The following is a 12271-nucleotide window of genomic DNA, read 5'->3' as shown; positions in this document are numbered from 1 at the left end:
TATCAAAGCCTGTATAAATGACGTTCAATCAGGGACAAACTACTCGCGGTCTGTAACCTGTATTTTGTGGGTGGGGCATAAATGCGTTTTAAATTAAGCGGAAGTTACTGATGGTTTGATAGCTAGTCAGCCAGCATCAGGCAAAATGACTACGAGCGTTCAGATTTTCAGAGGAGAAAAGGGACGATGCTTGAAAGCCCACGGAATCTTCATACTTTTGTTCACGGATGTCTTTGTACAACATGTAAATGGTAAGATATGCTACACCACATACGAATCTTTGGGAACGTTGTCTTTCATTCTGATTAGCTAGCCTAGGATGCTCCCGTAAGCCAGCTAGTGTTAGCCCTAAGCTAGCTCTTCCAGTGCAGTGGCTTGTAAGCAGTCTAGCAGCCAACATGCTAACGTAACGACGTAGTTAGCAAGTTATTCCCAACTGTCAATACACAGACATCAGAGGTTAGTAAGATTGAAATGGTGGCGTACTACCTAGCAGTGTATTTGCAAGCAACGCCTTTGCCAGCTTGTTTGTTTGTCCCATCTTACTCACACTGGTAGCTACAGTTCAAGATTATAAATAGTTAGCTATATTAGCTACGCTAGTTGGCTCTATATTAAGTGAATACATTGTCGCACCAAGCAGAACAATCAAAATCCAACCAGTCAGCCATCTATCTTACCTTAGCTAACGTAAGCTTACAAAATAAACCATAACAGCGTCCCTTTGTAACATACTTGTGTTGATGTCAGGTAAACGGAATAGCTGCTTTTTAGCAAGCTATGCTTAAATATTAGCCTTGCTTATGTCAGCAAATCTGTGTTTTTAGGGTATATGAGCTCTCCACATTTGGGTGAAGACCCCCCCTACAGTCGTGAGTCCCATTACAGCCCTGTCACCACCAGCCCTGTTGTCCCTGCTGCAGCCTCTGGTGAGAGAGTGCCCTTGGTTTCACAATGTTGTGCTTGTTTGTTGGTATATGATTGGAGATGTCTATGCTGGGTTTGTAGGGGAACCTCCATCAGTGTTTACATGTATATTAATGTTGTGCCTCATTGATCTATATTTTTTCTTTAGCCTCCCCCACAGACATGGACAGTTATGCTCCTAAGTGCCCCAGTGGAGGTCTATGCAGCAAACTGCCAGCTGACTGTATTAGCTGTAGCTATCACCCCAACTGCAGTTATGGCAAACCTGCTTCTTTCAATTGCAAGCCCAAGAGAGGTGTCCACTGCATAGTGAGTTTGCTTTGTGGCACAACTTATTTACATTTACATGTATTCATTTAGCAGACGCTTTTATCCAAAGCGACTTCCAAGAGAGAGCTTTACTTCTGAACCCCACTCTGTGAAATGAAGAATACCAGTGAGACAATGTGGTCTCTGTGATTACAAGTGTCTGCTGTGGTGACAATACAAACAAACATCAAACCATGACAGAGAAAGTGTGTAATAAATTGTCTTAACGTGTATTTTTTTTATCTATAGGGGGAGACTGGTCAGCAGCAAACCAATTTTAGCCTCTCTGTCACGTGTCAGTTCTGCTGGCAGCTGGATGCTTCACAGTACAGATGTAACACCTCCACCAGTTGTATGACAGTCTCCTGTCCACGCAAGCGCTACAATGCCACCTGCAACGTTGTAGACCACATGCATTGCATAGGTATAGTCAATTCTTATACACATGGGCTGGTATTTCTTGCTAAATAGATTTTTGGTCTCAAAATTGACTAAATGAATACATAGCAGCTTGAAAATGTGTGGTTTGCTAATTGGTCATTTCTATGTGCACAGGTAAAAGGAATTTCCAGAAACGTTTATACTGCAACTGGACTGGAGGATACAAGTGGTCTACAGCGCTGGCTCTCAGGTAACTGTCCTAATGTGATTGAGCCAACTCATTGTTGGAGCAGGCTCCAAACTCATTAAAGTGTATGATTTAAGTTACATTTACATTTAGTCATTTAGCAGACGCTCTTATCCAGAGCTACTTACAGTAAGTACAGGGATATTCCCCCCGAGGCAAGTAGGGTGAAGTGCCTTGCCCAAGGACACAACGTCAGTTGGCATGACCGGGAATCGAACTGGCAACCTTCGGATTACTAGCCCGATTCCCTCACCGCTCAGCCACCTGACTCCTTCACATCCCTTTCCTCAACAGTTACATATCAACAGTAATCCTAACGTCTTTATTAAAATGACATGCACAAAAGACGAAAGCTCTGTCTCCCTCTGCAGCATCACGCTAGGTGGGTTTGGTGCCGACCGCTTCTATCTGGGCCAGTGGAGAGAAGGCCTGGGAAAGCTCTTCAGCTTCGGGGGCCTGGGAATCTGGACCTTGATCGACGTGCTGCTGATAGGGGTGGGCTACGTGGGACCGGCAGACGGCTCCCTCTACATATGAGCCACGGGGCCTCAGAGTTGCAGAGGCAAGACAGGATGATTACACAGTGCCCTCTCCGGTTGAGACCGCCTGACTCTTTAACCGTCCAAGATGCCACCCCATTAGCACGTCTGCCTGCCCAATCTCCCACAGCCCTCCTGTCCCATCTGCTAGAAACTCTGCGGCGTATGCCTCGTCAAATACGTCACAAGTTGCACGTGTCATATTCCAGCCCACTCATCCTCCAATGTTCTGTACTGTACACTAACTGGAGGTTAAGTTCTTTGGTGATGGCTTATGTTGGTTAAAGACAGTGAGAGGTTAAAATGTGAAGTGGAGGTTGGATTTTGGTGACAAGTGGTCTGCACAGGCAAGATGTGAGTTCGGGCCCCTGTGGCACCAGCTTCCTCATTGCATATTAAAGCATAGGTGGTTAAGGTGTAACGATGGCTACCAGACAATTCTGGAAAGACACACATCTGGAGAAGATGTTTGGTCCCAGTGGAGAGAATTTTCCAATTATAGTTAAGTGCTGTGCAGATTAACATCCAGTGTTCTTCCAATTATCCAAGATGGAAGATGGACGGACGTATATCATTTTACGGTTCTTCACCATGCCCTCTTGTAAGAACGGGTGCTCACCTGGAAAGAACATTTGTATTGAAAAAGTTGATTGCACATTGTATCTGGATTTATGACTACAAATGTTTTTTGCTATATATTATCAGTAATCTGTTGGATCTCAGGATTACACAGTATAGATGACACTATCTGCATGCCCAGACATGGTGTGCTGTGCACATGTTGTAATGTTCCTAAACCTGTTCATGCAACAAGGCTTGTTGATGTTGCAGCCATGTTTTTGTTCCATGCATAGCGTATCCCTGGTGGTATGTTGTATGACATAGCTGCTGAGAATGTTGAGAACAAACGTTTTCCAGTTCTTCTGAAAATGTCAATGTTACTGACATTTGTTCTTTTTGCTTGAATACTGTATATTGTTTTAAATGTTTTTAAAAAGGTTGTAAATATAACTTAATGTCCTAAAATATTTGCTGCCTTTTAATTTATTTTGTTGTACAACAACAGTGCACAGTTTGCTGTCTTCAATATCAAATTGAATACAATTTACTCTGAGTGACCTAGAATACACCCCTACATTCTGAGCTGACGATCATTTTCACAGGTGCCTGCTCCTTTTCACACTTATCCTGGGACTATGCAGTGCTAGATCTTAGGGACTATACAATTCCATACATTTATAGAAGACACTTTGTCAATTCAAAATCTCCATATCATTTACTCTTTACAAATACTGTGTGTAAGTTCTAAGGATTGACTAGTCTCCATGATGTGTAGTAGATTCATTGGCACTGAATCCATAACACATCCCCTGATCCCACACCACCCACACGTTATACCTCCTCCAGACTCAGCAGTTTGGCAAATGTACGGGAGGAGTCATCAGACCCTCTACATTTTTCCATCTCTACTTTGAACGTGTGACAGTGGTGGTCATCAGATCTATTGTACACCAATGCACCATCAAGGTATTCTCCACTACACTGCTTCCACACCTGTTAACCTTGTGCTGCCTTCGGGTCACATGACCCAAAGGTTCATAACGAACCATGGTTGTGTTTACCCAATTTTACCCAATACAAAAACAAATAAAAATAATTTTCTTTTAACCTTCACAATGTGGGGGGTCTGAGACAGCCCAACGGTTAAATGAAAATGCTTCACTTTGTTTTTGTATGCGGTAAAGTTGTCGCAATACGACGGTGGGTCACAATGACTGATGGGTCAGAATGACCCGAAGATAACAAGGGTTAAAGGTGCTATAGCTACACTGGTCTTCAAACAGATTGTTTGGGTTGTGGGGATTTTTCACAAACTCTTACCTTACCATAACTTACCACATATGTAATTGTCAATCTTACTACTGCAGCCTATATGCGGATCAGTGAATAACTATACTCACCTTTGGAAAAGTTGTGTCCAACTATTACTAATATGTCATGTTACAGAATTGGGTATTAGCCTGTTCAAGCTTTTGAAAACTGCAACAGGTGAATTAGAGTACAGCCTCCACTTAAGTAAATGGAGCCCCTAATTATTTAAATTGCAAATAGGGAGTGAAGGGACAAAAGACCATTCATTCTTGTATTACACAAGTACAATTACTTCATTCATAGAATTCTTGGAAACCGCAGTCGCTGACAAAATGCTCACTCATTAAAAGTTTTAAGCCTATACCATTATAGAGATTAAATGTAATATTTTGGTGGGTCTTGTCACTAGGCTGTAAAAAGAGCAAATCTGCACGGTTGCTTAGTAACATCTGAGAACGATCTTGCACAGTTGCACCAATTACATCCTGAAATGTAATTGACCCGAATAACGTGTCTATGATCACATCCTACTCGTCTGCCAAACCCGGTTTCACAGAGCCGACACAGAACATCTCTAAATTCTCCTTATGAGACTCCAATCTGTATAGTAAATCTCAAACGTGAGAACAGTATTGCATAGTGGAATGATGTCTGTCTGGCTCCAACAGGCCACTCACCGTGGTGAAACAGCACCAATTATAAATCATACAGTTGTCTAAACACTTGACACTAAATCATACCAAAAGCAATTTTAGTGATTTATTTGTACAATAAGAAATGCACTGTACATGGTCCAGCTCAAATGTAAAGAAGCCAGGAGGTGTCAAGCATCAACACACTCCTACCTGATCAGTGCACCCCTCAGACCCAGCTACCAGCGCACTACACTGATAGGAACAGATACCAGCCAAGGAAGAGTGACCCACCAAACTGGAGATCATCTTTTGCAGGAGTTGGGAGAGAATCCCCATTCACTTTGGAAGCTTAGGTTAATGTACTGCCAAGGCATAGAGAAGGAATGGAAATAATTTAAAACAAAGGCAAAAATTCAAAAATGAAATCCTTTTCCATGTATGATGATTGTTTCAACATTATGGCAGGGGAGATTATGGCCACAGTTTCAAGAGCATGTAACATAATCACAACAGACAATATAGCATAAGGCATATGGGGATATCTTAATATCAACTCCATGTGCCCATTTCACTGATCACACCATTTACACATTTACACCATTCAGAGACAATGTGATGATTTTTTTACACACACACACTTCCAAGACAGAAGACACTTTCCAATAAAATTAAATGATACTCAAGTCCACATCTACTCAAATCCACATCTACCCTTCCAACGTAAAATGTCTCTAGATAGCAGATGGAGATGAGTACAATACCTGACGTATTTCCACTTAAAGGAATATTAATTCACATATTAACTCAAAATGAACCTTCAAATGGTCAAACTAGATGTCCATGAAACCTAACAAAATTTAGAAAATTACAAAGACATCAATTACAAAAAAACAAAAGAAGAAAGTCAGTCATTCATATGTTGGTTCGTGAAGCATGTGGTGGCCAAATACTGGGTCAAATCTCATCTCCATACTGCTGTGATAATGCAGCGTGGCGTAGGGGAGTGAGGGACCTTTCTTCATCCAGTTTGGGTAGCAGCAGTCTTGCCTCTTTCACCAGTCGCGACACAGTGGAAGCCACGCGTTCCGTCTGGCCCCCGCGGTAACCTCATGACGCCTGGCGGCAGCCCATCTGCATTCTGGATCTTGCGGCCCAACATGGGGCTCCCCACAGGGCTGCTCTCCTGGGAGGCCACCTGCCTGCGCCTCTGTACCCAGGGACTACCCGAGGGAGTCAAGCTGCTGTCTGAGGAGTAGTCTGCCCAACGCCGCCCAGGCTCGGGACTCAGTCTGCCTTCACTGGCCAGTGGAGACTTGTGGGATTTGCGTTGAGAACAGGGGCTGGCACGAGGACTGGACCAGGGGCTGGTTCGCGGGGACACGGCCGGGCTCAGGTGATTGTTTTGGAAGGTGCCGATGATGCCGCTAGTGGGGCTCAGCTTGTTGTAGGAGCGAGACTTGCGTGCCAGTCTTGGGGACGTGGGGTTGCTCTCAGTTTCTGACGAGCTACAGGCCGAGTCATCTCCGTGGTACTGCAGCTCTCGTACTCGGCTGTTGAGCGAGCGGCTCTTACGCATTCCGCCCTCCTCGCGCTGCCGGTCTTTGGGCACCTTCTTCTTAGGCGGCTTAGTGCCAATCAAAACCACCTTCAGACCCAGAGAGCCCACCCCCTCCTCACTGCCTACCACTTCATTGGCTTTCACTGCTGCCTCCACTTCCTCAAACTCCACAATGGCACACTCCTCCGTGCCCAGCTGCATGTAGCGCCCACTCAGCTTCTTCAGGTCAGCCGGCAGATCTTTGCCAGGCTTCAGAACCCTCACGGAGGCGATGGCACCGTACACTCCAAACGCCTTCAGCAATAGCTTCATCAGTTGTTCCTGTTGGGTGGCTCCTCCCTCGCTGCAGTCTCCGGCCCCGCCTTCCAGCACAGCCAGCTCTGGCCAACTCTGTAGCTCGCTGAGCAGCAGCATGCGACTCGGCAAAGACTCACTGGCAAATACAGGCACAGACAATCTGCGCCGCACTTTACGACCCTCATCGTTCAGCTCGAGCAGGGTGGAGTGCCTCAGTGCATAAGCAGTTGTTCTCCAGTCTCTTGTCAAGTGCTTAACCTGAGGGAAGATGACTGTGTTAAAACAAATTAGCAGAGTAATCAGTGTTACTCACAGCATCCTGTACGATGAGACTTCCTCCTAGCCCCAACTTCCTGATTCTGAAACCGAGCAAACACATGTTCTGAAAATAGTGAGCTCTAACATGAAATTCAAACCCAGAAAGATCCATTAACTGGTAGCAACATCAAAGCACTTTTATCTAGTAAACCATTTATTTTGTTGTAGCTACTTCCTTCATCTGAGATTGAAACATTAAAAATATTCTGACTGCAGCTGTGAACAGAAAACTAGAAAGGAAGGTAGATAGAAACAGTTCATTGGCAGAGTAAATGGAAAAGAAAACCAACCAAATCAATGGGTATGCATGAGTCTCAGTCACACCAGCTGTTGCTTTTCTATGTGAGAATTGCACTACATCCTCCAACGGCTTGCCATGTTGACACTTGGAACAGCCGTTCATCCAATACTAGGCCCCATAAGGCCCCCTCTCCCCAGAGCAAAGGATGAAATTAAAAGGAAATTCAGAAGAGGGAATTTTACCTTCTTGAAAGAGGTGAGCAACTTGACGCTGACAAAACCTAGCTTGTTACGTCGGACATGCTTGAGCAGGAAGGCGTCATGCTCCAGGTTTTCGTCAGACAAGTAGTACTCAATCTGTGCCACCAGTTTCTGGGTAAGCTCTGGGTCTGGTGGCTGCCAGCTCTCCTCCTCTAACTCCCCGCCACTTGTGCCAGCACCACTGTAAGGAGACAAGAACATGCCAGCTTCATGTACACAAAAGAAAATTGAGAAGCATAACAGGACTTTTTTGGACAGCATAGTGGAAGCATCCTCAGCCATAGCAACATGGTAGAGGGAAATAAACCAGAGCTTCCCCCTCCTACAAAATGTAGATTCTCTCTACAGAGAGCAGATGACAGGTAGAGCAACCACAGCATGGCCATCGTCACACTGCCTCGGTGCCCAGAACCTCAACATGTCCCACCAACACTGGCAGAGCTGCTGAGACCTCCTAATCTGAAGAGTGCAGAGTCACTGATCTTCACATGTTCTGCCTCCCACGCAGGACATGGCTGATTACCAAACCCACTTCAAATCAAATGGTAAAGAGAATAATAGCCTGACAGAACATGGTTTTAATCTTTTTTTATTGATAGAAGGCAAGATACATAAAAGCACAGGTATGCCAGCGAGTAGACTAAGAGGTCTGAATGAAATTATGTGGATGACTCATCCACCCTCCTTCAGCCTCCCACACCCTCAATAACGATCACAACATGCGTTACTACCCCCATATACAGTCAAGATGCATCTAGGGAAAAAATAAGCTGAAGGGACAGGGGAAATCCTTAGAATAACCACTAAACATATGCCTCATATGCCTACTCACACGCCTCATCTAGACCGGGGAGTCAAGTGGCTGAGCGGTGAGGGAGTCGGACTAGTAATCCGAAGGTTGCCAGTTCGATTCCCGGTCATGCCAACTGACGTTGTGTCCTTGGGCAAGGCACTTCACCCTACTTGCCTCGGGGGAATGTCCCTGTACTTACTGTACTGCTCTGGATAAGAGCGTCTGCTAAATGACTAAATATATATATAAATATAGACCAATCTGACAGGCTAGGCTGTGCTTTCCAGAACTGTCCAACAGGTCGCTCGTATTGTTTCAAGGGTTTTAGGGTTAGATTTTTAGTAAAACTGCTAATGTTCCAAATTGGAACCGCCCTGACAACTACAAATGTTGTCACATTGTTTCAATTTCTCGAGCCCAGCACGTGCCTTCAATAAAAATATTGCTCTGATGGCGAACACTACAGTTTCAACTAGCTCCTATACTACTTAAACTGCTACAGTTGGCTGGGTGATTTGTTAAGAATAGACATTTGGTCTATAAACTGACCAAATAAATACATTAAATCGTTGGTCTTTCAGGCTACGAGCCAGGACACGTTGTTGCATGACGCAGGGGAATTAGCCAAGAGCACTGTCTGGAGGTGCCATCCTTTATCGGTCAGGTCTTTCTTTGGCTTTTACGTCACAAGGATTAGGCTACAACGCCCGTCAAACAGGTGGTTATACAGTCAAATTGCAGAATGACAACTGAATGACTAGTGGAATGTTGTTCCCCCACTGTGCAACATTACCAAACCACATTGGATGGGTCCGTCTCCAGTTTTACAACAAGCTTGAAAGTACACTTGACATGCCATTATACAGCGAGCAAAAACGTTACCTGGATTTATCGTGTCTTCCAATTTCGTCTTCACTACAGCTGCCACCAAGGAAATCTAAATTGTTGGAGGACACCTCCTCCTCTGGTTCCTCGTCCTCAGCTGCTTGAATAGCCACTGTTATTGTGACTTGAGTCCCCATTTCCTGCAGGTGTTGATCCACCGTGATCACCTCATCCACCTCTTGACCGCCCGACGAATCTGATATAGATTCAATCGGGTTCGGAAACTCCATGGTCGCACTCATTTTACCCGTAGAGAACGCGTTTCCGTCCGAACCGTTCGCTTCCCCAGCTACTGTAGAGCTTTCCTGGAATGTTTGATTCTTGGTGCTCGAATTAAAAGCGACAGAATATTCCGTACATAAACCTCGACGCTTTTGGCACCAGCGATGGTGGATGGTCAAGGGAGCCCCGATGATGCGCTCCACAGCTTGCCAAAGCTCCCAAATTCTACCCCACGGAGAACCCTGAGGTGTCGTGGGGCTTGCAGCAGCTAGCGAGACGCAATCAGGAGCTGGGGAGACCGAGGGGATGGAGCCGTCTTGTGTTGTTACTTCCTGATATGTAAGAGGCTTTCTGCTTTTGAAACGAGCTCTGGGATTGGGCCATGGCATCTCTCCGCACTCATCCCCAACCCAACAGCAAAACCCAAGCTGAAGCCAGGGGGGAGGAAAGAGGAAAGATAGACAGCGAAGAAATACATTCACTAAAGCATGCATGTTTTTTCTTGTCTTTCTTTTTGTTACTAGCCTTTAACTAGTTGGAATGGCTGACAAATCGCACGTGTCTATATAGAGGAAATAAAAGTGTGAATTCACGTGCTGTTTTACAATTGGGAAATTGCAGTGCACCAATCACCGAGGCCGACCCATATTTTAAAACCGCAAATTGGATAATAGGCTTTTAGCGATGAGACTGCAGCGGCTGTCCAAGGATTTGCTGTGAGAGAAGGACGAAATTAAATTAACGGGTGACATGACGCGTCATTAAAAGCTTATCTAGACTATTTGTCGATGTTTATATGTTATGCGTCTGATAGGGGGGGGGAATCATTTCTCTTGCAAGTACAGTAGGACAAAAATAGCTTACAGTAAATTAATCTGCAAATCTCCACACCCCTAATAGGTGTTGCCTAATCATATCCTTCTCAGCCCTGGCTGCAACTCACAACACTGTCTGTTGCCAATTCTGAGATGGCTGCATGGTGCTCCTCCCTGTTTGTTGGCAAGTGTAACACAGCTGGGGGACTGATCACTGAGTCACTGCACCACAGGCTGGCCTCACCCCTGTTGATGTGTACACACCATTTACCTCCCTGAGCAAGCCTCTGACTTCATCAATCAGTTGAAGGCCACAAAGCTACATAGACATGCAAACTTAAGTTAGGCCTGACCAGGTGTTGCTGCTTAAGCAAAGTTATCCAGGAGTAGATGTATTTCTTTACATTGAACTGTCCTCACATTTTACAATGTGAATTTACAATGTGTGTCCACTTTGTACTTGCACTAACCACACTGTACAACATGAAACATTTCAGTGCCAACATTTTTCTTGGCTCACATTAGGACTGATTCAGACTGTACATGTGGTCAAAGTTGTATTTAATTTTGTCATAAAAAACTTTCATTTTTCTTCAATGGTTGAAATATTTCTGTAATCAGTGTTTCTATTGTTGGTGTGTTTTTTTCTGCATCGTCACCTCCACCACCCTTTTTAGCAATACATCTGTGTTACTTCCACCCCTCATAATTGTAAAGGTAAGTTGTTCCAAGGTAATGAAGATCCACATTTCACATCCATATTGTGTGGATTTATGTCTTTGGTCTGATAGTTCTTGTTTTTCTTGGAAAACTACATGCACAGTTTTACAATAATAAGCTGCTGCATGTTCATAATGCTGACATCGTAGACACTGGTTCATTTTTGCAAACACAATATTTTTTTGGACACAAGAAGCCGTAACTTATATTCTTTGATTAACTGATGAGAGCTGCAGTTTACCTCTTTGCTCCATGCCACTCTCTCATTCTGAGTCAGACATGATATTTATAGGCCCACTGTGCCCAGGAGAGTTCTGACTGGCCAAGTCCCCATGCATAATACATTACAACAGACAAATTACATTGATCCCAGTGTCTTATCTGGACTTTTTTATGACCAATGTGAGAAATACCATACTTTAATCCACCGTTGAGTGGAGTGCTAATAAAAACAGACTTGAATGCTAGTTTATAATAAAACCATAGAGCCAACATTGTTTTGGACAGACTGAAGGTGGTATTCCATTGATCATTACTGCATTTCTTTTGTGCATGAAGGAAATTCATTTGTATTACATAATATAATGGAAACAGGAGTAAAACTGGATTTGGATTAACGCTGGAATTCACATAGAATTATTCTATTATGTACTTGTCAAACAAGTTATTGATCATCACGCCATGTCCCGCAAATATGTGTCAGCCGCATGAATAGAGGATCCTTTCGATGAGCAGTGTGTGGGAAGCCCCTTTGATGAGTGAGTGAGAGTAGCCTACTCTTTGCGCAAGCACTCATCAATTCAATCTGAGAGACTGTTTATGGCTGCTTAAATCACACCAAATCACAGGTCCCTGTGAGCCATCAGAGCAGATCATTTTTTTGGACTTGATGACCCAGTACTGCTGCTGATGTTTTTGAATCATTGTTGAATCAACACTCCTGTTGTGTTTTGTTTCACTGGTCCAAAATGATAGCCCCATTATAGCTGATTATGAATCCATGATAATACACATATTATCATCTAATGTTGTGTTAGATCATTTTTAAACTTAAGTTTAAACAACTCAGATACAACAGGATATCTGAGAACATGTGTCTGGTTTTGGGTTGGAACAAAAGACTTATTATATAAACTCAATGCAATCACTAAATAAAAAAGTTTCTGAAATTTGAAGATAGAAGCAAGTAACAGTGAGGTCGGGATCCGTCATGGAGACTGGATAGGGATGTAACTAAGAAAAGATGTTGTCG

The 12271-nt window shown here is 44.0% G+C and overlaps 2 protein-coding genes across 2 annotated transcripts; one reads left to right on the top strand and one right to left on the bottom strand.

Annotated features, from left to right (window-relative positions):
* The first annotated feature begins 14 nt into the window (after nucleotides 1-14).
* Nucleotides 15-3431, top strand: tm2d3 (TM2 domain containing 3). The gene is made up of 6 exons (XM_062470675.1): nucleotides 15-251; nucleotides 828-929; nucleotides 1076-1236; nucleotides 1486-1660; nucleotides 1792-1867; nucleotides 2236-3431. The coding sequence occupies exons 1-6, from the start codon at nucleotides 146-148 to the stop codon at nucleotides 2399-2401; spliced, it is 786 nt and encodes a 261-aa protein (XP_062326659.1). The 5' UTR covers nucleotides 15-145; the 3' UTR covers nucleotides 2402-3431.
* Nucleotides 3432-5020: 1589 nt separating this feature from the next.
* larp6a (La ribonucleoprotein 6, translational regulator a) lies at nucleotides 5021-10149 on the bottom strand. Its single transcript, XM_062471391.1, has 3 exons — nucleotides 9260-10149; nucleotides 7567-7765; nucleotides 5021-7023 (listed from the first exon to the last, which is right to left on the bottom strand). Exons 1-3 carry the CDS (start codon nucleotides 9976-9978, stop codon nucleotides 5929-5931), a joined length of 2013 nt encoding a protein of 670 aa, XP_062327375.1. The 5' UTR covers nucleotides 9979-10149; the 3' UTR covers nucleotides 5021-5928.
* Nucleotides 10150-12271: the final 2122 nt, after the last annotated feature.

Source organism: Osmerus eperlanus, chromosome 10, assembly GCF_963692335.1.
Source record: "Osmerus eperlanus chromosome 10, fOsmEpe2.1, whole genome shotgun sequence".
Taxonomy (NCBI): Eukaryota; Metazoa; Chordata; class Actinopteri; order Osmeriformes; family Osmeridae; genus Osmerus; species Osmerus eperlanus.
Note: the sequence above shows the minus strand (reverse complement) of the source record. Positions and strands in the feature narration are given on the sequence as shown.

What these genes read in the sequence shown, in the direction of transcription:
- larp6a (XM_062471391.1), bottom strand. Translation starts at nt 9,978, where the DNA reads ATGCATGCTTTAGTGAATGTATTTCTTCGCTGTCTATCTTTCCTCTTT. An exon ending in GGAAGACACGATAAATCCAG is followed by an intron (nt 7,766 to 9,259) that starts GTAACGTTTTTG and finishes GTCTCCTTACAG; the next exon opens with TGGTGCTGGCACAAGTGGCG. An exon ending in TGCTCACCTCTTTCAAGAAG is followed by an intron (nt 7,024 to 7,566) that starts GTAAAATTCCCT and finishes ATCTTCCCTCAG; the next exon opens with GTTAAGCACTTGACAAGAGA.
- tm2d3 (XM_062470675.1), top strand. Translation starts at nt 146, where the DNA reads ATGACTACGAGCGTTCAGATTTTCAGAGGAGAAAAGGGACGATGCTTG. An exon ending in CTTTGTACAACATGTAAATG is followed by an intron (nt 252 to 827) that starts GTAAGATATGCT and finishes CTGTGTTTTTAG; the next exon opens with GGTATATGAGCTCTCCACAT. An exon ending in TGTCCCTGCTGCAGCCTCTG is followed by an intron (nt 930 to 1,075) that starts GTGAGAGAGTGC and finishes TTTTTTCTTTAG; the next exon opens with CCTCCCCCACAGACATGGAC.